This window comes from Panthera onca, chromosome B1 (assembly GCF_046562875.1).
Source record: "Panthera onca isolate mPanOnc1 chromosome B1, mPanOnc1 haplotype 2, whole genome shotgun sequence".
NCBI lineage: Eukaryota > Metazoa > Chordata > Mammalia > Carnivora > Felidae > Panthera > Panthera onca.
The window spans coordinates 44,594,368-44,621,239 of record NC_138342.1 but is presented as its reverse complement, the minus strand read 5'-3'; the positions used below and the strand labels follow the sequence as shown (position 1 = coordinate 44,621,239).

The window sequence follows — 26,872 nt, the reverse complement described above, 5'->3', positions numbered from 1 at the left end:
AGAAGCAAACATGTGAGCTGTATGGATCGGTTTTTATTAGTTGGAAAGGACAACATAAGACTTGGCACGGGATATATGAGATTTTTTTCCAGCATATCATCATTTGAACTGCCTGTTTTGACTAAAAGGTGTACTCAAGGTTGTACTCAGCTAGACAGTATTTCCATTTTCAATGCAACTAGGCAAGTAAGTAACTTGGTTTCAGAGAATGAGACACTACTAACTCATTTTTCCACATTTTGATGCTGTCTGTATATGATGGCCTTGTTCATCTTTTAGCTACTTCATAGAAACCAACTTATATAGGGCTTTTAAAAATTTATTTTAGAAAACATTTAGCCTTCCTGAGAAATTGCAAAGATAGTACAGGGAGCTCCACATTTTTTATCCAGCTTCCCCCAATGCTATCATCTCATATAACCATATTACAATTCTCAGAACTAAGAAATGAACCTTAGGGGCACCTGGGTGGTGGCTCAGTCAGTTGAGCATCCATCTTCTGCTCAGATCATGATCTCATGTTTGGTGGGTTTGAGCCACGCATCGGGCTCTGTGCTGACAGTTCAGAGCCTGGAGCTTGCTTCAGGTTCTGTGTCTCCCTCTCTCTCTGCCCCATCCCTGCTCACACTCTGTCTCTCTCAAAAATAAATGAACGTTAAAAAAATTAAAAAAAAAAAAAGAAAGAAATTGACCTTAGCTCTCTCTTCCAGCCATCCAAGATGCCAAAAGGAAAGAATGTCAAGGGAAAGAAGGTAGCCCTGGCCCCTGCTGTTGTGAAGAAGCAGTAGGCCAAGAAGATGGTCAATCCCCTGTTTGAGAAAAGGAGAAAAAGCCCAATAATTTTGGCATCAGACAGGACATCCAGCCCAAAAGGGACCTCACCCGCTTTGTCAAATGGCCCCACTACATCCAGCTGCAGCGGCAGTGGGCTATTCTTTATAAATGCCTAAAAGTGCCTCCTGTGATTAACCAGTTTACTCAGGCCTTGGAATGCCAAACAGCTACTCAACTGCTTAAGCTGGCCCACAGGTACATACCAGAGACAAAGCAAGAGAAGAAGCAGAGATTGTTGGCCCAGGCTGAGAAGAAAGCTGCCAGCAAAGGGGATGTCCCCACCCAGAGGCTGCCTGTCCTTCGAGCTGGGGTTAAAACCATCACCAGCTTGGTGGGAAACAAGAAGGCTTAGCTAGTAGTGATTGTACATGATTGGATCCCATTGAGCTGGTTGTCTTTCTGCCTGCCTGTGTCATCAGATGGGTGTTCCCTACTGCATCATCAAGGGGAAGGCCAGGCTGGGGCGTCTGGTCCACAGGAAGACCTGCACCACTGTTGCCTTCATACAGGTAAACTCCAAAGACAAAAGAGCTCTGGCTAAGCTGGTGGAAGCATTAGGACCAATTACAATGACAGATATGATGAGATCCACCATTGCCGGGGAGGCAATATCCTGGGTCCAAAGTCAGTGGCTCGAATTGCTAAGTTGGAAAAGGCAAAGGCTAAAGTACTGGCCACCAAACTGGGCTAAGTGGGTGCTGTTGAATTGTCTGTACATAAAAGTAATAAAAAGTTCTCTTTCAAAAAAAATTAACCTTAGTATAATATCACTAACTAAATTAGAGATCTTATTCAGATTTTGCCAGTTTTTCCACCAATATCTCTTTTCTGTTCCAGGATCCATTCTAGGATCCCACAATGCACTGAGTTGTCACATCCCCTTAAGCCATCTGTTCATCAGTGTTAGGGGTTGAATTTGTGTCTCCCCTTATACAACAAATTCATTTGTTGAAGCTCTAAGCTCCAGGCACCTCAGAATATGACCTTATTTAGAAATAGGGCCTTTTTAGAGGTAATCAAGTTAAAATGAGGTCCTTAGAATGGGCCTTAATCCAATATGTTTATTTTTTATTTTTATTTATTTTTAAATTTTTTTTTAACATTTATTTACTTTTGAGACAGGGAGAGACAGAGCATGAACAGGGGAGGGTCAGAGAGAGGGAGACACAGAATCTGAAACAGGCTCCAGGCTCTGAGCTGTCAGCACAGACCCCGATGCGGGGCTTGAACTCACGGACCGCAAGATCATGACCTGAGCCAAAGTCGGCCACTTAACCGACTGAGCCACCCAGGCACCCCGGGCCTTAATCCAATATGACTGTTGTCCTCATGAAAAGAGGTCATGTAGCCCCAGATGTGTACAGAAGGAAGATGATGTGGAGGCCCCAGGAGAAGGTGGCCATCTACAAGCCAAGGAAAGAGACCTGGAACAAATCCCTCCTTCTCAGCTCTCAGAAGGAGCCTATCCTGATGACATTTTGACCTGAGACTTCTGGCCTCCAGACCTGTGAGACAATAAATTTCTGTTGCATAAGCCCTGCCAGTTTGTGGTACTTGGTTATGGCAACCCTAGCAAACTAGTACACTCAATCTTTCCTTATCTTTCATGACCTTGATACTTTTGAAGAGCGTTACCTTATAGAATGTCTCTCAGAGAATTTGGATTTGTCTGATGTTTTCTTGTGGTTATAATAATGTTATGGATTTGGGGGAAGAATAGTACAGAGGTGATGTGCCTTTCTCTGCAACATGTCGGGCACACAACACTGATATGTCCCATTATTACTATGGGTGATGTTAACCTTGATTCCCTGGCTAAGGGGGTGTCTATGGTATCTGCCACTGTAAAATTCTTATTTTTTCCCCTTTTTAGTCAATGAATATTTTAAGGGAAACACTCTGAGGCTGTGAAAACATCCTATTTCTCTTTAAACTTTCACTCACTAATTTTAGCATTCATCTGTTGGTCTTGCCCACAGCAATTATTATTGCATGTTTTAATGGTAATTTTCTACTTGTCTTATTTTTCTATATTTATTAGTTATATATTTATTAGTTTCCCTCATTCCTTCTGCTTTTATTATTTGGAATTATACTATAATGAAAAGTCCGTTCTCCCCTCATTCATTCATTTCTATCAGTATGTGCTCATGGATACTTACTTTACCCTTTTTTTTTTTTTTTATATTTACTTTATTCTTTGGGTTGTGTTCCAATACTTCCATTATTAGTTTTGTTCAAATTGTTCCAGCCCTGGCCATTGGGATCTATTTCAAGTCTCCTGAGGCTTTTTCCCTCATCCATGGTTTTTTTTTTGTTTTTGTTTTTTTTTTTTTTTTTTTTTTTTGAGTGCTTCTTGATCCTCTGGCACCATGCAAGATGTTCTGGATTCATCTGGTATTTTCCCTGCCCAGCCCTACTCAAGGAACTCTGCCTCCTTTTATAGGACAATGGTATTTCAAAGTGATCTTCAACCTTTGTTTCAGAATGATAGATGCAAGTATTTTTAAATGTTTTATTATGAAAAATTTTAAATGTACACAAAAGTAGAGAGACTGGTATAATAAACTCCCATGGATTCATAATCCAATTTCAGTAAGACTATGCCAATCCTATATATATTTTTTCTATTTTAGAGAGAGAGAGAGAGAGTGCAAGTGGGGAAGAGGGGAAGAAGGAGAGAGAATGAGAGAGAGGGAGGGAGAGAGAATGAGACTCTTAAGTAGGCTCCACATTCAATGTGGAGTCTGACATGGGGTTCTATCCCACAACCCGGGATCCTGACCTGAGCTAAACCTGGGGTATTTGAAAATAAATCCCCACTTCATGACATTTCACCAGTAAATCTCCTAGCATATAATTATCTTATCTAATTTATAAGGACTTTTTTTCCCCTGTCACTATTTAAAACTTAAATCCAAGTTAGTTAACATATAGTATAATAATGGTTTCAGGAGTAGAACTCAGTGATTCATCACTTACACTAACACCCAGTGTTTATCCCAACAAATGCCCTCCTTAATGCCCATCACCATTTAATCCATCCCTCCACCCACCTTCCCTCCAGCAGCCCTCAGTTTGTTCTCTGTATTTAAGAGTTTCTTAGTGTTTGCCTCCCTCTCTGTTTTTATCTTATTTTTCCTTCTCTTCCCCTATGCTCATCATATAAGGACTTTTTAATAAAACATACCCACCAGATCCTTATCAGACTTAACAAAATTAACATTAATTATTAATGTCATACTCTAAAAATTCATATTTCCCTGTTTAAAAACAGTCTTTTTATACTTGGTATATTCAAATCAGGTCCAAACCAGGTCCACGTGTATTTGGATATTATATTTCTTAAGTTTCTTTTAAGAAATAAGATAATCATAAACAGTGCTCCTCCCCACTCTCCACACTTAAAAAAAATTGATTTGTTAGAGAAACCATGTCACCGGTGCTACAGAATTTCACATTCTGTATTTGGGTGTCATTTAGCTTATGCCTTCCTTCTCCCTATTTCCTTAATCCAGTGGCTAGACCTAGAAGATTGATTGGATTCAGGTTCATTTTTTAAGTAGGACTCCTCCACTGGTGGTGCTGGGTACTTCGTACTTCATCACATCATGAGTACTTGAGGCTGGCTGACTCATTTGTAGTGATACTAAGATTGCTTATTGGGTTCAGGTGGTGTCACCTTGGTTCCTTCATTACAAAGTTCCCCATAAGCTTTCCCCTGATGGTTTTAATAGTCATTGAGAATTGTTGCCTAAATCCATTATTTCATTAGAGATTGTAAAATGGCAATTTTCTAGTTCCAGCAGTCCTACTGCATTTATTATTTGGAATTCTCTTTAAATCTTCTATCACATATTACCTGAAATACAGTTCCTACAGAAAAGTCTAAATATGTGCTTGAATCTTTCCTTTATCAATTTTAGATGTTCCAATGACAATAAATGAGGTTTTTTTAGTATTATGAAATTCATATATATTTGCTGTTTCATTCTGTTATAGTCATTTTCTTTGTTATGCTCAGATTTCTTCACCCTAGGCCAGTGGGAGCTACTTCAAATTGGCTCCTGTGTCCTTTGACTGACCCCAATCAACTCTGATAGCTTCCTTTCTTCCTGGTGTATCAGGATGTCCCATGTTCACCTTGTACATTTTTTGCCCCAGGCCTAGAATCAGTAATTTCTCTAAGCAGTCTTCATTCTTTTCAGTAGGAAATAGTATTTATAGGGCACCTGGGTGGCTTAGTGGGTTAAGGGTCTGACTCTTGCTTTTGGCTCGGATCATGTTCTCATGGTTCTTGAGTTCGAGCCCCATCTCTGTGCTGATAGTGTGGAGCCTGCTTGGTTGCCTCCCTCACTCTCTGCCCCTCCCCCTGCTTGTGCACATGCTCTCGCTCGCTCTCTCTCACTCAAAAAATAAATAAACATTAAAAAAAAAAAGGAATAGTATTTATAGATGACTCCTGAATGCTAAGATGCTCATTGCTCGTGATGTCTTTGTTTCAAGGTCTGAGTGGACAAATCTAGAAAATGCGTGCTTATTTTTTAAAAGATGAGTTTCTATTAATAAGTTTATATTAATATTTGCAGCTAAATTTATTCCTTCAGGGTTTTAATTTCTTTGATTTTTATTCTTGTGTATTCTCTCTCTTAAGCTTGAAATCTCAGTTTCTAATGACATTAACATAACATATGCTTTATCTTATAATACTGAATACTCTCATAATTGTGTCAAAATAACATTACCGATATTATGACTAACAATTTAAACTTCAGAATATGGTTTAGGTTTAGTGGATTTTGACAAGCATATATAGTCATGTGACTACCACCATAATTAAGATATTTCTGAATATGGGGTGCCCATGTGGCTCAGTTGGTTGGGCTTCCGACTTTGGCTCAGGTCATGATCCCATGGCTCATGGATTTAAGCCCTGCGTAGGGCCCTGTGCTGACAGCTCAGAGCCTGGAGCCTGCTTCGGATTTTATTTTCATTTCTCTCTGCCCCTCTCCCACTCATGCTCTGTCTCTGTCTCTGTCTCTCTCTCTCAAAAATAAATAAACATTAAAAACAAAAGATATTTCTGAATATGTAAATGGGCAATGGGCAATGGCCAGGCTACATGTGGAAATAGAACTCTGACTTGCAGCAACCATCTTAGGAAGCCAACCTAGTAAGTGCAATAACCCATCTAGGAAGTCAAACTACTGTTTGTAGCAGTCAGTCTAGAAAGTCAAATAATAACCCTGTAGCAATGGGCCCCAAATGGCCTGGACTTGATTAATAATTGACAACTTCCCTTATTTTGGCCTCCACTTCTAACTTAGGACCAACTGGAGAAAGCCAAATATGTGTCTTTAGTCAATCACCTAGGATACCCTACTTTTAATTAGCCCACCTACAGCTTCCCATGCAAACAGCCCACTCAGCATGCACCTGAAACGTTCACTATTTTCTACTTTGTACTGCTGCATGATACTGTATTGTGTGTTAGTGCCATAGTTTATGCAATTCATCTTCTAGTAATGGATATTTGAGTTATTTGAAAGTTTTGTTCTTATAAACAAGGTCACATGCCTTATGCATGTGTCATTCTATATCTTTGCTAAAATATCTTTGGGATAGAGTCCTGGAGAAAAAATTAATTTGTTGGGTCAAAGAGTAAATGTATATGTAACTTCGTAAAATATTGTCAAATTCCTTTCCTATAGGATTTGTACCCTTTTGCATTTCCAACAGCAATGAATGAGAGGAACTGTTTTCCCATTTCCAGCGAAATACTGTTAAAGTTTTGGGTTTTTGCCAATCTAATAGGTGAAAAACAAGATCACATTGTAGATTTAATTTAAATTTCTCTTTTCATGGGCAAGGTTAAGCATCTTTTCATATGGTTAAATATCATTTGCAATTCTTTTTTATGAAATGTCTGTTTGTATCATTTCCTAATTTTTTAAAGTTTATTTATTTATTTTGAGAGAGAGAGAAAGAGAGGGAGAGAGAGAATCCAAGCAGGCTCTGCCCTGTCAGTATGGAGCCCAACGTGGGGCTTGAACTCACAAACTGTGAGATCATGACCTGAGCCAAAATCAAGAGTCAGACACTTAACTGAGCCACGCAGGTGCCCCTCATTTCCTAATATTTTAGCAAATTGCATTGTTGGTCTTTTTAATCCCTCAAGTTAGGAGAACTCTATTTATGAAAAATATTAGTATATTGTTATAATTTGCATTTTTCCAAATTTGTCATTTGTTATTTGATTATTTATAGTTTTTTTCATGCAAAGTCTTCTTATATGTATGTAGTTAAATTAATCACTTTTTCTTTGTTATTTCTGGATGTGAGTGACAGCTAGCAGTTTTTCCCCACTCTCAGTTCATAAAAAATTCAATCATGTTTTCTTCTTTTTTTTTTTTTTTTTTTTAAATTTTTTTTTTTCAACGTTTTTTATTTATTTTTGGGACAGAGAGAGACAGAGCATGAACGGGGGAGGGGCAGAGAGAGAGGGAGACACAGAATCCGAAACAGGCTCCAGGCTCCGAGCCATCAGCCCAGAGCCCGACGCGGGGCTCGAACTCACGGACCGCGAGATCGTGACCTGGCTGAAGTCGGACGCTTAACCGACTACGCCACCCAGGCGCCCCAATCATGTTTTCTTCTAATAGACTAAAGGTAGTCCTTTTTTTTAACAGCTTTATTGAGATATAATTTATATACAATTCATCCATTTAAAGTGTACAATTCAATGACTTGTAGCATATTACATTATTATTTTTTAAATTATGGTAAAATATATATAACATTAAATTTACCTTCTTGACCATTTTGTAATTGTACAATTCAGCATAATTACATGCACAATGTTGTACAACCATCACCACCATCTATTTCCAAACCTTTTTCTTTATCCCAAACAGAAATTCTGTAACCATTCAGCAACAACTCCCCATTTTGGGCTCTGCCCAACCCCTGGTAACCTCCTACCTACTTTCTATTTCTAAATTCCCTACTCTAGGTATTTCATATAAGTAGAATCATACAATATTTGTTTTTTTGTGTGTGTCTGATATTTCACTTAGCACATTTTCAACATGTTCCGATGTACCAGAACATCAATGCTTTTTACGGCAGAATAACATTCCACTGTATGGGTAGACCACATTTAGTGTCTCTATTCATCTGCTGATAGATACTAGGGTTGTTTCCATCTTTTGGCTGTTGCAAATAATGCTGCAGTAAACACTGGTGTATAAACATCTATTCAAGCCCCTGCTTTCAATTCCTTTGGGTATATACCTAGGAGTGAAATTACTGGGTCATTTGGTAATTTTGTGTTTACCTTTTTGAGGAAGTATAAAACTGTTTTCTACAGGGGCTGTACCATTTTACATCCCCACAAACAATGTAAACATGTACCATTTTACATTGAGGGCACCATTCCTCCACATCTTTAACAATACTTGTTTTCTGTTTTTTGTTTTGAAAGTCATCCTAGTAGGTGCGAAGTGGTATCTCATTGTGGTTTTAATTTGTATTTCCCTGTAGCTAATGATGTTGAGTATCTTTTCTTATGCTTACTGTATATCTTCTTTGGAGAAATGTCTATTTGAGCCATTTTTAAGTTGGGTTGTTTGTCTTTTTGATACTGAGTTGCAGGAGTTATTTATATACTCTGGTTATTAAACTGTTATCAGGTATATGATTTGCAAATATTTTCTCCCATTTTTTGGTTTTTCGTTTTCTTGATAATGTCCTTTGGTAAAAAACAATTTTGATGAATCCAATCAATTTTTTTCTTCTGTTACTCATACTTTTGATAGTGTAAGACCTTGCCAAATCCAAGGTCCTGAAAATTTACTCCTATATTTTCTTCTAGGCATTTTATGGTGGCAGGTGTTACATTGAAGTCTTTAACCCATTTTAGGTTGACTTTTGTGTATGCTGTAAGATAGGGGCTTCATTCCTTGCTTGGGGATATCCAGTTATCTAGCACCATTTGTTGAAGAGATTCTTCTTTCCTCTTTGAATGAATTTGACACCCTTATCAAAAATCAGTTGACCATAGATGTTTGGATTATTTTTGAATTCTCAATTCTATCCCTTTGGTCTATATGGTTATCCTTATGCGAGTTCCATAATTTTTTATTACTGTAGCTTTGTAATAAGTTTTGAAATTAGGAGGTGTGAGTCCTTCAGCTTTGTACCTCTGTTTCAAGATTGTTTGACTATTCACACCCTCTTGCAATTCTATGATTTTGAGGACTGACTTGCCCATTTCTGCTAAAAAAAAAAGCTGTTGGAATTATAATAGAGATTGCACTGAATCTGTAGTTGCTTTGGGTAGTATAGACATCTTTACAATATTAATTTTTCCTATCCATGAACATGAATGTCTTTCCATTTATTTAGGCCTTTCAAGATACTTTGATGCTTTTAGTAAAATAGAGGTATAGACAAAATCATTCAACTCTTTCCAAAGTTACCAAGCAACACACAGGCAAAAGTCCCAAATGTTGAATGATTGCATTAAAACACATCCCACTGCAATTCACAAAGCATCACTTTATTTTCATATAAATAATAGTCACTGATGAAGGGAAAAGCAAAATCATGACTATCAGTATTTATCTAGGGAATCATTTTCATAGAATACAGATGAAGGAACATAGTATATATCTTCAGAGTGGCAGGGGACACAGGGATAAGCATACTAGATTGAAAGCATAAAAGCATATTCTCATAAGAACCAAGCAATCCTTATTGTTTGAGGACCAAATGGAATCATCATTAATGTAAGTAGAATCAAAGTTCACAATCTGCAAGTCCTTCTTAAGATATGCATGATTCAGCTTATTCACAGTTCGAGCAAAGGCATATTTAGAAGCACAACTATATGCTTCCAACCTGTACACTTTCTTGAAGTGCAGATCAAAAAATGGATTGTCCTAGAGGAAAAAGAGAGATGTGATTTTGTTTGTAGCCAGGAAAGTAGTTAGATTTCCCGGGGGATTCTCTCATGTTCTCTTGTACATGCTTATTGATCATAAAGTATCAGTATCAAACATATTTCTAAAATCTACAAATGAGATTTCCAAAGCTACCTGCTTTAAACATATTTCTTCTAAAAAGAACAACAATATGAAAGATTACTCTGGAAGCATCTGTGATTTTTCAATTTTCCAAACAAAACATGTCCAAGAATGCACAGTTATCATGTCTTCCCAGGGAAGATGAGAGGATGGATAGGGATGGAAAAAGAGAATAAATCCACTTACAGCCTTCTGGGGGAAGGTGGGGGGGGTGGAGAAAAAAATTCTCCTTTTCTTTACTAGGAGGTTGGTCCCTTGTGCCATTACAATGGTAGAAGGGGGAGGGGCACCTGGGTGGCTCAGTCGGTTAAGCGTCCGACTTCGGCTCAGGTCACAATCTCGCGGTATGTGAGTTCGAGCCCCGCGTCGGGCTCTGTGCTGACTGCTCAGAGCCTGGAGCCTGTTTCAGATTCTGTGTCTCCCTCTCTCTCTGACCCTCCCCCATTCATGCTCTGTCTCTCTCTGTCTCAAAAATAAACGTTAAAAAAAAAAAAATTTAAAAAAAAAAAAAAAAGACAATGGTAGAAGGGGGAAATACAAGATGGCAAGAGTAGCCTTTGGCATGCTACAAATCACCAACTTGCTGACTTTGAAGTTAATAGCAAGGAATTACCTTAGAAGTTAATAGCAAGGATCATTAAATCATTTGACTGAAACTGTGAAATTACTCAAGACTGCCTCTGTTGATTAACTGCCTCTAGACTGTTGCTCTACTTCTAGTGGAGGTGTTTTGAGAAAAAGTGGACATCAAACCTCATCTAAGTCCTATATGTTAAAATAATAATAATTGCCACTGTTACTAATATTAGTAACAACAATACCTTGCATTTATAATGTGCTTTTCAGTTTACTAAGTGCTTTCATATTCATTACCTGCCTAACCCTTCTTTTTGAGGGCAGACATTTTGAATTATTTATCTTTGTTTTCCTGGTGCTTGGCCATGGCAACTACTAAGTTCTCAACAAATGTGTGTTGAACTGATTTGAAGTAGTCGACAAAAAGAGAAGTGGAGGTAAACAATGCCTTGAATGACAAGAAGGCAGAAAGAGACCAAAGCAGACTACTAATAATTAGTTACCATCTAGTATCTAAATATTACATACAAACAGCTTATATTTTGGCAATTTCTTTTTTAAGTAGGAAAATTCTTGCAGGAGGCAGGAGAAAGAATATGAGTTTTGAAGTTAGATAACCATTTTGAATCTGTGATGTAACCATAGACAAAGTACTTATCTGATCTGACCTGACCTTCACTTTTTTGCTCATTTAAGAAAGGGTTGCTATAAATTTTACATAAGATTAATTATATAAATTACATAATAAGGACTTTCCCTTTCCCAAACCTGCTCCCCCCACCCCAAATTGTGATACTGGTGTTAATACCACCTTGCTTTATACCATTAATTTTTTAAAACAATTTTTTAACGTTTATTTTTGAGAGAGAGAAAGAGAGACAGAGTGTGAGTGTAGGATGGGCAGAGAGAGAGGGAGACACAAAATCCAAAGAAGCTCCAGGCTCTAGCTGTCAGCACAGAGCCCGACACGGGGCTTGAACCCGTGAACTATGAGATCATGACCTGAGCCAAAGTTGGATGCTTACCCAACTGAGCCACCCAGGCATCCCTATACCATTAATTAAAACAAAAAACAAAAAACAAAGAACAAAAACCAATGCTTTTAAAAAAGAATGTACAGAAGTGCTGTAATTTTAAATGCATTGTTCTCCTTAACCACACCTTGCAAAACTTTTCCTGGCTGTCATAATTGCAGCTTGAAAGACACTTCTGCAGGAAATCTCAATAAAAGAAAATCACACCCATTCCATTATCAGATACTAATCACACTCTTTATAGTTTTCTTACTGAATTGTTTGCTCCTTATCTTGTAGAAAATATCCGTTATGCTTTTAAGATACTCAGAGGAGATTACTTTTCTCCTTTAGCTTAATAAATGAAGCCTAAGCAGGCATGTACATAGAATATAGGTCCCTCCTTCCCTCTCTTTCTCTCTCCCTCCCTTCTCTTGTTCTTTCTTTCAATAGAATCCTAGAGTCAAAAGGGGGTCTCATAGACCACTCAGTGATCTCTTGTTTATAGCTGGGATAATAGTTTCCAGAGAAGTGAAGCCCAGGTCACATGTGTAGTTGTTGGCAGAGCCAGGATAAGAACCAAGATCTCAATCAACTCAGCCCCATGTTTTATTACACCATCCTCTCTCCTGTTATACCACATCACTCTCCAAATCCCCAGTCCTTTTGATTTCTGCTTTATAAATTGACTTCAATTTCAATTCCATTCCATTTTAAAGTTGACAACTCTCTGGCTCAAAATTGTTCTATTTAAAGCTGTACCATTGCTATTGAGAAAAATATAATAACTGCTGACTCCTGAGGATTCAATTCCAAGAGAGAGAAAGTAGAAATTCCCAGAACACCTGGGATATTTTCATTTCATCTTTAAAAGAATTGCACTGTGGATATTATAGTTTTTTTTTTTTTTTTTCTGGCAGTTCAGTAGTTTGAGGTCATAAAGGGTGAGAAAATTAGAAACACTCAGCTTCTCTTTTGTATCTAGTTCACTATCAAAGATGATGATCTTCAATGGGAAAGGGAAGAATCAACAAGATTGGGATGGAATTAAGGCCAGGACATGAGGAGAAAATAGAGCACAGTGAGCTGCTTCTATGGAATCTAAGTTGACAGCCTTGCTGAATGAAACCCCAGGCACTAACCAAGCTTGTAGAAAGTCATTATGACATCAGCAATATTTGAGAATTTGAGAGAAAGGAAAGAAAAATGGGCAAAAAAATGAGGTGGGGATGGTTAATTCCTGAAACTAGATTAGTGAATTTGACATTGATTTCTGATAAAATTCAATGCAGTATAGAAATTTTGGCAAGTACATAAAGTATAAAGAAGAAACAATAATTTTAAAAATATGTAATCCTATCACACAGAGATAATTATTATTAAAGCACTGGTGTCTTTCATATATACCTATACACACACACATACATATACCTGTATGTATTTTTTGCATTCAAATTTAAAGTTCAGATTTCAGTTTTCAATAATATGCAATATTTTAGGAGTGCTGGGTGGCTCAGTCGGTTAAACGTCTGACTTTGATTAAGGTCATGATTTCACGGTTTTTTAATTCGAGCCCTGCGTTGGGCTCTGTGTTCACAGCTCAGAGCCTGGAGCCTGCTTTGGATCCTGTGTTTCCTTTTCTCTCTGCCCCTGCCCCACTTGTGCTCTGTCTCTCTCTGTCTCTCAAAAATAAACAAATGTAAGAAAAAAAGCAATATTCTAAATATGCGAAATGAGATAATAATACAAAGAAGTTTTGTAATTGGCTGACTTTTAAAAAACGTATTCAGTGGTGAATAATTGTGTTCGGAAGCATTCTTGTGGAAACATGATTTTTAATGGCTGTGTGACATTCCAGCTATTGATATGCAATAATATACTTAACTATTTCCTAAGTATTGAACTTTTAGGTAGAATGTATTATCAGAAAAATGCTATGTAAGTACTTAGGAAAAAAAGCAGTGAAATCCAGCATGCTTTCGCCAAGAAGTTACGCCAAACACACCAAATTTTTAAAATACGATTGATTCCTAGGTGATGTCAAGGTAATAACAGATAGCATATATTGATTTCAGTAAAGATCATAAGGGCAAAATTCAGGAATTCAGACTAGATAATCAAAGTAAGGAAGACAGAATTAAGTGCTTATGTCTGTCTATTTCACCACTATCTTCAAAGCCTAGCAAAGCCTGGGATAAATACAAATTCTCCATGAATGAATGAATGAATGAATGAGTGAATGAATGAGTGAATATATGAATACATAGAGACATTAAACAAGCAGTTCAAAGAAGACATGTTAATAGATTTCTGGGTAAAGTCTGACTCCACCCACAAAACACTGAATAGCTTTGTGACCTTGGGCAAGTCAATTAATCTCTTTAAGTTTCATTTTCCTCATCTAAAAATTGGATGTAATAATAGAATCCAATTCATTGGGATTTTGAGATGATTATGTGAAATTATATATGAAAAGACCTTCATGTGGTTCCTGGCATCTGGTGAGTTTACTAAGCAGTACTACAAGTGTGGTAATAGTAACCTTTCAATTACCCAGAGGTTACCCAGATGGCACTTAGCTCTGCTTGCTTCATTGTATTTATTATTGACTTGAATGAAGTCCTAAATGTTGTGCTATTAAATCTGCATTAAAATAAAAAATAAAATTAAAAAAAAAAGAGCAGAGGGACACAAGAGTAAACAAACCATTCTAACCACCATAAATTCAACTTCCGTTAGAACATTTGTTTACCTAATGAAATTTAATTGTAATTGCTTTATGACAAAAATCCCATTTAAAAAAATCTGCATCATACTACAGTGAATATTAAAAAATAAAAATATTAAAAGATTTGATAGATGGGAACAATAGGCCAAACTAAGGATATGATATTTACTAGGATTAAGAATAAAAAAGCTTAAATTCTAACACAAACTCTTATTGAGTGCTTACTATCTATCAGGCAGAATGCTATGATAAAAGATAAAAAACCAAAAACAAAAGTGATGGTCTCAGTTTTTCAGGAGGTTTCCATCCAGAGGGGACATACAGTAAGTCAACAATTGCAGTTTGTAGAATTATGTCTATAACACATTTACATCCACAATGCAATGGGGGAAGGGAAGCATGAGTAGGACTTTACCCAATGGGGAATCTGGGAATGGGGTGAAAGATGGAGGTGACTGGGCATTATAAACCTCAAGAGTCAGTGGTTAAACACTGTGGATGTATACAGTTTAAGGGGAATGACCAGAAATAAAGGGGCCAGATCATCAAGGACCCTTATTTAAATTTTATTCTATGCAAGTAGAGGGTATGGCAGATCAGGTTAAATGGTAATTCATGCACAAAAGAACTGAGATTTTAGATTAGTGTTTAATAGAAGTAAAGAATTCAGATCAAAGGAAATACAAACTAGTCACACTAATTCTAAAGTATTGTATTTAATTCTGGAAAAGCTGAAGCATTCCAGAGGAGAGAAAATAGTGTAGTGAAGGGTGTTGAAGCAATGGCATGGGGGAGTAAAAATAACAATGCTATGACCTCTTAGCATTTGTATTGTCCTGTCATATTATCTTATTTGATTTTCATATGAAAGTTATTTAAAGAATAAAATGGGTACACTTAACCTAGAAAAGAGAAAACCTGAGGGAACATTATAGTTATCTTCAAATATTGGAAAGGCTGCTACGTAAAAAGAGGATCCGATTTTTTCTACGTGGCTCCAAATGGTAAAACTAGGACTGATGGATGGATGTTAGAGTGAAGTGGATGTTGGTTAAACATAGTAGGAGATTTAAAAACAAGTATGGCAATCAGAAATTGAATGGACTTCCTCAATGGTAACACATTCCCCATCAGTGGAAGAGTTTAAGGAGAGACTGATAGGAAACCACTTATTAAGTGGTCACATGGGGAGACGGGCACATACACCATTTTCCCCCTTTTGTCTCTAAGGTTGTAGGATTTCTAAGAGTTATTGGTTTTTCTGGAGGATGAAGTGGCTAACCGACAGCAGTTTCAAGAAGATGAGAAAGGAATTCCCAAAATTTAATGGAGAAACTTGGGGTGGGGAGAGAGTGGGGTGAAACCATCAAATATTTAAAGTTTCAGGATTGACTGGCAGATTGTGTTTAACCTGTTAACAAGCCCTTGGGAAAGATGTTTTTAAATTTAATAGACAAAAATTCAAGCTTAAACTCAGAAAAACAGAACAAAAAAACCCAGTAGATTATCCCAGCCAAATAACCCAGCCACTTAAAACAATATGTCATCTTAACACTTAGTACATGCCAAGAATATGAAAGAGGATATTGAACATAAAGATTTCTGGCATATTGATCCCACATCTCCCTTACAAAACATAACACTTACAGTATCTGCTTCTTTTCCATCAATCATCTGCAGATCGTTCAAAGACCACTTTTTTGTTACTTCATATTTTTCATCTAAGCCTATTCTGTAGTGTTTCACCATAATTATTTTTACTTCTTCATTTTTGGTCACTGTAGGACAGAAAAAAACACTCGGTTTACATAAACTCTTAGAAGACAATAAATTATTCATCAAGTTATACTTTTTATACTTTTTTGGTATTTATGTATCTCCTTTTCATATAATGAGTTTGAGCCTATGTTATATCTGCACCCCAATTATGAACCCTGATGTATCTGAGCCTTCATGAGTATGCCCAATTTGTTCCATATGTTAATTTAATTTTTGCTACAATTGTGGCTACAGACTGCTGTGACTGCCAGTGGTAATATCTGTCAGATGGAGCACTGAGCTATGTGCTTTCAGCTCTGAGCTTTGTGGTGGACAATGGGGTTCGACTCCTGGCAGGAAATAAGAGGCTTTGCTTTAGCATACAGTCAGTGCCAAAGTATTTACCAGAACAAATTGGAATTTTAATTTATGACAATATGAGAGAGTGGGGAGGTCGGGAAAGCAAACAGTTCTGCTCACACAGCAACGCAGTGTTGAAGAGTGACCGTACGAGTACTACTTTGTATCTTCTCTTTTAAAGTTACAGTGAAAAAAAATGAAAAAAAAAATTGATGTGAGACTTGTGATGGAGAAGTGTGGGCATCACAGCTACCGTTGACCTGTTTGGAATTGTTTGAGATTAAAAAAAATTTTTTTTAACGTTTGTTTATTATTGACAGATAGAGACACAGCATGAGCATGGGAGGGGCAAAGAAAGAAGGAGACACAGAATCTGAAGTAGGCTCCAGGCTCTGAGCTGTCAGCACAGAGCCCAACGCAGGGCTCAAACTTGCAGGGCTCAAACTCACAAACCGCGAGATCATGACCCGAGCCGAAGTCAGATGCTTAACTGACTGAGCCACCCAGGTGCCCGTATTGTTTGAGATTTTTAGTCTTCTCTAGCATGTCTCCAAATGTTAGCATTCAAAATGTGCCATTAAGACAGAAAGTTTGAGTATTATACCTTGAAAGGTATGGGAAAGTCATTGCTTATTTAATTGTGGAAAAAAAATGAGGGAAATCCTTTCTTGGCCTTACAAACATTGTCTTTGGTCTCATAACAATATATTAGAAGAATCAACATTTGATGTTAGAACTCCTGAATTGAAAATTATCAATGAGTTAAGAAAGGAGTATTTACTGAGTACCTGCTATTTACTTGATAGAGTTATTACAGATGCCAGAGGGATACAAGTATGAGATATGGTTCCTGCCCTCTAGACTGCTAACACACATGAGGCACATAAAATATATATTATAATGGTATACAGGTATATTATTTTTTAAACTTTTTAAAAGTTTATTTATTTATTTTGAGAGATAGAGAAAGCGAGCAGGGAAGAGGCAGAGGGGGCGGGGGGAGAATCCCAAGCAGGCTCCACGCTGTCAATGCAGAGCCCAATGCCAGGCTGGAACTCATGAACTGTGAGATTATGACCTGAGCCAAAATCAAGAGTCAGACGCTTAGCCAACTGAGCCACATGAGCACCCCAAGTATACAGGTATATTACAAAGAAGTAGCTGTGGGAAATGAGTATCTATGAACTTCTTTCAAGACGGATGTCACTTAGACATCTTAGAAAGTTGCAAGCTGGTTCTGTCCTCTAAGAGTGAGACTGGAGTTTGTATTTAAGGAACTCTCTTTTGGTTCTGGAAAGTGCCACTTTGGCATGCCCTCCTAGTTAAGAAGATATAAAGCAATACATTGTGATATAATCATAATGATAGATAAGCAATGTACAGCAGACTATATATGTTCAGCAGGAGTTCTGAGAAGGGGGAGGATTGGAATAGTTAAGGGAGAAACTATAACTATATAACTATATAGTTATATAACTATATACTATATATACTATATAATTATAGTTATGGTTTATATACAAACAATAACTATAGTTATGGGAGATATAGAATTTGATACAGGATTTAAAATTGGTCCTATTTGGGAAGGCAGAGATGATACTTGAAGGTGTTTATAGGTGAAGGACAGCATGAGGAAATGAATGGACAATAGAAACTAAACATCACCAGGTAGGATTAGAGAAAGTGGAGTGTATAGATTGGTTGGTATTAGGATATGGTAAGCAATAGGATTAACTAGTCTGAGAAGATTGTGAAAATGTTTTGAAAATCTATGGATTTGAAAAGGGACAGAAACCACTGAGGACTTGCGGTATCTGAATCCTCTGCCTGGTGGAAGTGTTGTGATGCTGGCCTAGGCAGCGAGGGCTCCAGAACTGGGGCTGGGGAAGGGGGTAGTCATCCTCTGAAGGTGCAAATGATACTGAAATTAAGGGAACCAGTTGAGCTTAGAGCTGCTGAGTGAGTTCAGTCCTCTAGAGAGGGGAGTCTGAGCAGGTTAACAAATCTAAGAAGAGGGCACTCTGTCAGGTTTTCAGTGAAAGCTCATACAGTTATACACATTCATAAGTCTCTTTTCTCCTTGAACAGGAGGCTAGTACAGTGGTGCCCCCATTAAAGGAATATTTTCTGGAAGCAGCAATGCACAAGATACATTGAAGAAGAAAAGAAGGAGGGACTAGAGGTCCCTGGAAAAGGCATCAAGACTTAGTGGGCTCTGGCTTTAGATATTTTTGATGCAAATCATGATGCCACTCTTTACAGTGTGGTCTGAGTAAATGACTTCATGTCTGGAGACTGGAGAGATTAAACCTCCATTGCTCATGTTGGAAAGTAGACATCAGAGTTCTACAAACTCACAGGGTGTAACAATTTAAGATAAAGTATATAAAGGACATAGATGGATGGACATAGATGGTTTGCAGTAATTGTAATTGTTAAAAGTGCTTCATTTCATGTAAGAGACTGTTGTTGTAATCCAGGCACAGGATGTGGGTAATGGAAATAGACATGGCACACCCGAGTAAGATTTCAAACGAGGCACTGACAACACCTGATGGAAACCAAAACAGGGAAGTATGGAGAGTGAGCTGGTTGGGCAGAATAATAAGTTTAGTTTTTGACATACAGATGAGGTGTCCATAAACTATCTCAGAAAAGAAGGAGATGGAAGTTTATAGTTTAGGCAGCATATTTATTATTATTTTTTTATTTAACTTTATTTATTTTTGAGAGTGAGAGAGAGCATGCACATGAGCAGGGGAAGGGCAGAGAGAGAGGGAGAGAGAGGGAATCTCAAGCAGGCTCAGCACTGTCAGTGCAGAGCCTGACGTGGGGCTCAAACTCATGAACCCTAAGATCATGACCTGAGCTGAAATCAAGAGTCAGATGGTTAACTGACTGAGCCACCCAGGTGCTCTGGAAGTTTGTAGTTTAGGAATGGAGATACAGACTTGGAATTTTTCTGTGTGGACAGGTTTCCAAGACCAAGTTCATAGGGAAAAGAGCAAAGAAGGGAGACAGAGCAGAGAAGAAAAACGTGCCAGCAGAGAGGTCTGAGGAGATGATGTGGGAAGAGACAAGCCCAACAATGCAATGCTATGAAAATCATAAGGACAGAGAATTTAAAAAATTGGAGATCATCCCGTGAAGTCATTTTGTTGGGTAAAGCAGAGTTCAGACCTGACACAGAATCTGGTGTGGGGAATGCCATTGACTTCTTTCCTGAAGGCAGTTTCTTTGGTGAAGGCAGAGACAACTTGCAGGAATCTCCATCATGCACTAATACTAAGAGCTTACTGTGTGCCAGTTCCAGGGTTAGGTAGGATTAAAACAAGAAACAGGAAGAGACTAAAGGTTATGATTTAGGTCATATATTCCAAGAGTTTGGAAGAGTAGGGATCGTGTATTTTGGGGGACAAAGGGAGTGATTGAGGGGCATGTCCCGGAAAGGATCCAGAACAGAAGACCTGAACCTGGCATCAAAAAAACAAATGGTGTGCAAAAATTTGTGGGTTCCTGCCCATGTACATTTATCCAGCTCTAGAAAGGTCCCTTTCCACTGATCTAGACGTTAGCTTTTGGAAGAGGAAAGGCTTAGAAAAGAAGCCATTAGCATGGTGCGTTGCAGTGGAGGCAGAGTTGATTCTGTCATACTTACTAAGGACAAGATGATGGAGGCAGTTCCTTCCACCAGGAAGACATTGTGTCTTTTCAGACAAAGGCTGCACTTCAGAACCAAAGGACAATGTTCTTGTTCTGGCTAGCTGTCTCACTTGCTATTTAGAGTGTGGGAGAGGATGCTTATGTGGAGAAATAACTGGATACTATATGAAAATGTAATTTGAAGCAAATTCCGCTGCCTCATCTACATGTTTTGATAACTAGCCAATTGCCTATAGGGTCACTGATTCATCTCATTATTTTGATAAATATTTGAGTGCCCCTTTTGTGCAAAGCCCTGTGCTAGGCATGGAAAAAATGAATTCCCATAAGGCACCGTTCCTGCTGTCCCTGACATCACAGAGAGTAGGGGCTTAGAAAGAAAACACATTATCACAGTGCCGTGAATGAGACACGGACCAGGTAATACAGGAAAATCAAGAAGGGACATCTTCATCGGACTGGTGGGGTCAGGGAGAGCTTTTTGAAGGGGGTAATCTGAGTTGTACAGGGCAGTGGGAGTTAACAGAATGAAGAAAGGGGTAGAGGAAGTTTTAGAACAGTATGTGTACAAAAGCATGAAATACTTGACCCTTTTGAGTCATGGTAGATATCCAGTATGTTGGCATGAAGTGTGAGGGTGGATAGGTGGTAGGAAGCAGGTTAGGCAGGAGGGAGTTCCAGAAGGGTCTAGACTGCTAAGCTAAGGCATTCAAATGTTAATGAGAGCTCTGTGTGTGGAGGGGAAACTTGGGGGGAGGGACGTCACTGAAGGATTTTAGGTAAATAGGCTGAGCTTTAAATTCTAGAAAGTTTTCTTGGGCAGTTCTGTAAAGGATGAAAAGAGATGTTGAGAAGGTAGAATCTGTTGGTTATTAAGTTTTCTTACATTAACGGTTACTGTCCCACTAACAACAAACTAAGAAAATAAGCATCTTTAAAAGTTAACCTTTTGATACAATGATGCAGCAGAGAGACAGTACAGACTACTTAATTTGGCAAAAGTAGCCTCCTCTGGAGTCAAGGAGGCTCCAGGAACTGTGTTCAGCCAAGAGTCAAAGAAGTCTACTCAGGCTGGAGTGGACCCAATCCTTAATTTCCATACTTGTGCTCTGCTGCTGGCTAAAATTAAATGGCCATATCCACATTAATGCAGTGGCAAAGTGGAAACTTATCACATTGTCTTAAAACAGAAATGTGTTTATATAGTCAAAATGTTACAGAGTTGGTTTTAATAACATCAGAGGTGCCATTTTGTAATTATGATTTAGTGAGTAATAGCTAGAGACCAGGAGAACTTCAGAATAACTTGTTTCAATATTAATATTTTAGTTTAGCATTTTCAGAATTACGATCTTAACTTCATGCCAATCATTTATTTTCACTGTTAATTTCAAAATAAACACTTCCATGAATAACTGCCTCTATTACTATGGTAAAATAGTCACTATCATTTATAAGGCTAAATGGAAAGAACGTTGGCTAATTGAACCAATATTATTTTACAGGATAGAAGAAAAACAGTAGCTCATGATTAAGCTGCACAGAAACGCTTTAAATAAACAAATGACTGTTATTTTACAATCCTAGTATCACATAATTGTTTCCATCATTGAAATTAAGTAATACGAAAAAACTACCACAAGATAAAAGATAGAAAGTCTCAGTGAAAATGTCTCAATATATTGATGATGTCTTGGGGTTGTTGAGAATACTATTATTGATTTCATTAAAAAAGCAACTTTCAAATAATATTTTTCCTAGAAATATTTTAATAAAATCATTTTTGGGGCTCTACTGAGTACTATAGATTGAAAGTTTGTGTTCCCCCAAATTCATTTTTGAAATCCTAACCCCCAGGATGACGGTATTAGGAGACAGAAACGTTGGGAGGTGATTTGGCACTAGAACCCTTACAAAAAGACTTCAGAAAGATCCCTTGCCCTGTCCACCATGTAAGGCTACGGGGAAGATGGTGGTCTCTGAGGAAGGAGTTCCTCACCAGACACTGAATCTACTGGTGCCATGATCTTAGACTTCCCAGTTTCTAGAATTGTGAGAAATAAATGTTGTTTATATGCCACCCAGTCTCTAATATTTTGGTTTTTTTGTTAATTTATTCTTATTTAACACTCTAATTGTCACTATTCTTGTTGTCAATGGCTTGACAAAATTGTTAGATTCTCTGGTTCACAGAGAAGTTCTGTTCTAACATTAAAATGTAATATGTATAGGGAACTTATATGCACTGTTTTCATATCTAGAAAATGACATTTATTTTCAAATTAGTATTTATGAATGAAAATGTTTTTCTAAGTATATAGGAATACTTGAAATAACTTGTATCTGAATATGTATGTAATTTTTATTTATAAAATATATAATATATATTCTTCATTATATATTAAATACAATACTTATACGTGTTTAGTATGTATTTTATTTTTATTAAAGTATTTATTTATAGTATAGACTATTTATATAACTATATCTCAGCATACATTTTCACAGTAAATATATTTTTCTGTATATTTTAAAAATTTAACCTTACCTTATATTTTGTTTCTTTGGAGCATAATTTATCACGTTTGTTTTTTCCTAGTTAGGATTTAATAAGAGAGCACTATGTGCATATGTAGGTGTTATTATTTCCATTTCAGAGATGTCAACACTGAGACCAGGGAGGTTAATTATATTGCCCCGAATTTCACAGCTGGCAGGTGGGCAAAGTAGAGTCAGGTTTTATACCAGATCTGACTGACTCCAAGCATTCCAGGATCCATTCTACCACGCCCTTCCCATTCAATTATGGCAAAAGCTCTATATACTCTTTCAAGTCCTTCAGAAGTTCTTTAATTCATTTGCACTCACCATTGCACAAGTGACTTATCCCTTTCTAGTGCCTGCATATTATAGGCTCCTCCCTCCTCCATAAGAAGTGCTGCTTTTAACTGATGTGGATAATGATGTTCTAGGCTAGGGGAAGCTAATCCCAAGGAGAAATGACCTTACAAACTCTGAGGTGCCAGTAAATCCTCAATGTGAATCCTGACAAAATACAGAGAGGGAGATTTGGTTCATGACATCTGATTTTTTACACCAATTAGGTAAAAGATCAAGATAACAGTAAATCACAATCATCTGGTTGTAAGACCCCTCCAAAAGACAGATTCTGATCAGATATATAGAAAATGTAACTTTTTGGGGCGCCTGGGTGGCTCAGTCGGTTAAGCGTCCGACTTCAGCTCAGGTCATGATCTCACAGTCCGTGAGTTCGAGCCCCGCGTCAGGCTCTGTGCTGCCAGCTCAGAGGCTGGAGCCTGCTTCAGATTCTGTGTCTCCCTCTCTCTCTGACCCTCCCCCGTTCATGCTCTGTCTCTCTCTGTCTCAAAAATAAATAAACATTAAAAAAAATTAAAAAAAAGAAAATGTAACTTTTTGAAACATATCTTCTTTAGTTTGAAAAATGCATGATGGAATTCAGCTACTCTAGCCTTTGATTCTTGCAAATTTAGAACTGCTAGATTATAGGATGTAAAGAGAAAATTATAACTATAAGTGTTTCTACTCTGTGAAGGTGGCCAAGATCTGGACTTACCTGCCTCAATAATTGTGATATGACCTGTTTGATTCATATCGATAGAAATTTTCTGAGTAAAGCAGGGTCAAAGATTAAAGTCTATCAATCATCACATTGGTCTTCACTTTAAATTACCATTCCTCCTGTATGTATTTGAAATGGTCATAAATAGATATTATACTTAAGGAAAATGCTCTCAGATTGATGGATGTGATATAGAGGAGAGTTATGAAAAACTAGTGAACAAATATGACTAATAATCTTAACTTTTATGTGAAATATCACAATATTGTTTCTCTTCACATCTGAGAGGAACTTGTGGTGGGGTTTTTTTTTTTTTTCTTCTTACACAGGAGAGTCATTGAATTTTACTAATAAAAGTGATCACCTCCTCTACTTGGTCATTTGCCCGATGAGAAAATTGAACCCTAAAGAGGGTGCCTTCACCCATGTTAACAATGCTAATCCCTTGACCTTCTGATCCTTGCTAAAAGGATTCATGTCACTTATGGAGAAAAAAACAAAAAACACAAAAACCAGCAGTTAACCCCAGCCCACGGTATTTTTCCTAGAACTCAATGACAACAGAAAGAAAAGACATTATCCATTTTCAAAAGTTTAATTCTAGGGAATTTTTTTTTTCATGCCAGATTGAATAAGTTCAGTTTATTATATGGTTGCAGGGAGGAATTAAGATATATCTGGTAAGTTAGATATGTTGTTATGATTATTTTATTTTTATAAGTTTGCTTTAAAAATACGTGTATGCTAATGATACGTGATGGGTAATTAACTTTATAAAGAAGATCATAGTAGGAATACAATTACTAAATATTAATGTTGGAATAAGCATCTTCTCTAATATAGTAAGTCAAAATGCTTTAAGATATAGTGATTTCATGGGTACAATACAGTTTCTAAAATTATTTCACTTGACTTTTCTTCCATAATTTGATTTCTTTCTTTTTCCTGGCCAATTAAGTTTTTTACCTGGCTGATATGCCAAGTCCCCAAACTTTGTATTTATACAGCAAACTATGCTAAGTAAAGTGTTAGATAAATATTAGTATTCTTATTATTGAGTAAATATTGTTCTTATTAGGAATGATAGAATTAAAAAAAATTCTTAGCACTTCATTTACATCTGTTCTACTTCCCTCACAGTACTCCGTCTTGACAACTTTAGAGAGTCCTTCTGAGGCAATTATCAGGAAAAGAATTATAAGTTGTTTTCTGAAAATACTGAGGTGTGTGCCTTAAAAAAAGAAAGCCCATAATGAACACTTAGAGTTTCTGAGCTCTTTCCTCCTAAGCCCCTGAAAAGTATTAAAAGACGTGGACTGGGAAAAGGGAATGCTGTATATTAAGTTTGATAATGGCACAAGCATTTCTGTCTAAATTCAGCATAATCATTACAGGTTAAGTAATCATAATTAAGTGCAAAAGCCTATTCCCACATTTGGACAATTTTTGTGAATTTTAAAAACACAGGGGAAAAATCCATATTTTAAATAGTTAGAGAGCAGCCCCTTATCCTTACAGTTCCATCTTCATGAACTAATTTCTACGATTATTGTTTCTGTGAGCATACTTCCTAGAAGAGAAAGGATTTTTAAAAATCCTTTCAAAATAAACTACCAGGAAGAAAAATTAAGGTCTTTTTCTTTTCCTAGCATGAAAAAGGAGAATCCTAGTTGTCCAGACTGGTTGGAAATATAGCTGAATAACTCAATTCTCCAGTGTATTTAAAAATATACAGAAAGCTCTCTGTTGAATTTTTTAAGATGAGCTCTTACACATTAAGATTGCATACCATGCAAGTGAATTAAATAAAAGATTGGAGACAAAATAATCAAATCAAACCACTTTCATTCTGAACAATTAATCAAAATATTCTTGATACGATATTATTTTTCTGTCTTCCATTTTAGCACTGAAAACAAAATTCTGTGGCATCCAAATTCCTAAACTTGGCATAGTTAGTTAAGCTCTATCATCAGAAGATACACGTGCTGTTAATTTACAGGAAAACAAACACAGAAATGTCCCTCTACCACCCAGGCACCTTGGGGTTATTTACATTTTGAAGTGATCACAGAAAGAATAGATTACCTGACACACAGAGGTAATACCTGTCCTGGACGGAGAACTCTATTTCAATAAACTCGTACAGATTCTGGGAGAGTGGCTTAAACAGTTTCTTCTCCAAGTCCTCCTTTACCAATGATGACATTGCCTCCAGTTCCACTTGGCCTGATGTCTTGGCTCGAGATCACCCTTTCTCTCCTTTTGCTCCCTAGATTTCTTGTTTGGGTTTGCTCCTCCCAGCCCTCGCCCTTTAACTTCTCATTCCTGGCCAGACCCAGGCTCCACAGAACAGTCTGTGCGGTCAGACCCCTCACTGCGGTGCGTGCCCAACGACAGCGGCAGCGGCAGCTGCAGCCAAAATCCAGCAGCAACACTCGCCCCACCGTCCCTCCACAGCATCCAGGCTGAAGTAGGCTGCTCTCTGGAGCTCTCCTGTGGTTTGCTGATGGGGAACACATTTCTGAACACCAGCAGCTGTACTTGTGGAGTCCCTTGGTTATTCTCGTCTAGTAGCCTTTTCCCTTTCACATCACTCTGCAGAGGAAGACCACTGCTTCAGCTTGATTCCATTATATAAATCAGCTGTCTGGCCCTATTGATTGGGATCATCTTCCATTAAGAACTTTGCTGTCATCGGCAGGAGACAAAGCATCAGTGCTTGCTCCTGACACTTCCAACAAGTCCCTTGCCCTCCTCTCCCCTCCTGCAATTCATCCAGACCTTTGCTTCCGCGAAAGTCAGCACCAACTCCTGGGTCCAAATTATTTTTTCAATGGGCTCACTTTAATGTTGTTCATTCTCCTACTCACAAAGAAAAATGTACTAGGTATCTGCCGGGACAAAGCTTTATGTTTGTTTCTTGGGGAGGTGGATTTTCTGTCCCCAAGGAGCTCATAATCTAATTGAGATGAGTACACCAAATAATTATCATGAATGTTTAAAAGTGATAAATGGCACAGAAGAAAAAGGAACATAGAAAAGATATCTGTACCTGGAAAGTATCAGAGGAAGCTCTATGGGAGAAGATCTGGAGCTTGAAGGATGAGAGAAAAGTATTGAAATGTAGGAGGGGGAGGAGCCTATTCCACAGACTGGCCACTGTGAGCCACAGCCCTGCATCAGAATGCTCAGGGTGTGTTTGGGAGGAGGAGAAGTAGTCCAGTTTTCCTGAGAGGTAGCATGTATG

General features: G+C 37.6%; 1 protein-coding gene and 1 pseudogene across 1 annotated transcript; one reads left to right on the top strand and one right to left on the bottom strand.

Annotated features, from left to right (window-relative positions):
* Positions 1–713: 713 nt before the first annotated feature.
* Positions 714–1,884, top strand: LOC132692489 (large ribosomal subunit protein eL8 pseudogene; annotated as a pseudogene).
* A 7,625-nt stretch (positions 1,885–9,509) lies between these two features.
* On the bottom strand, positions 9,510–26,250 carry EXOC1L (exocyst complex component 1 like). The gene is made up of 3 exons (XM_078445130.1): positions 25,711–26,250; positions 15,885–16,015; positions 9,510–9,776 (listed from the first exon to the last, which is right to left on the bottom strand). Exons 1-3 carry the CDS (start codon positions 25,829–25,831, stop codon positions 9,510–9,512), a joined length of 519 nt encoding a protein of 172 aa, XP_078301256.1. The 5' UTR covers positions 25,832–26,250.
* Positions 26,251–26,872: the final 622 nt, after the last annotated feature.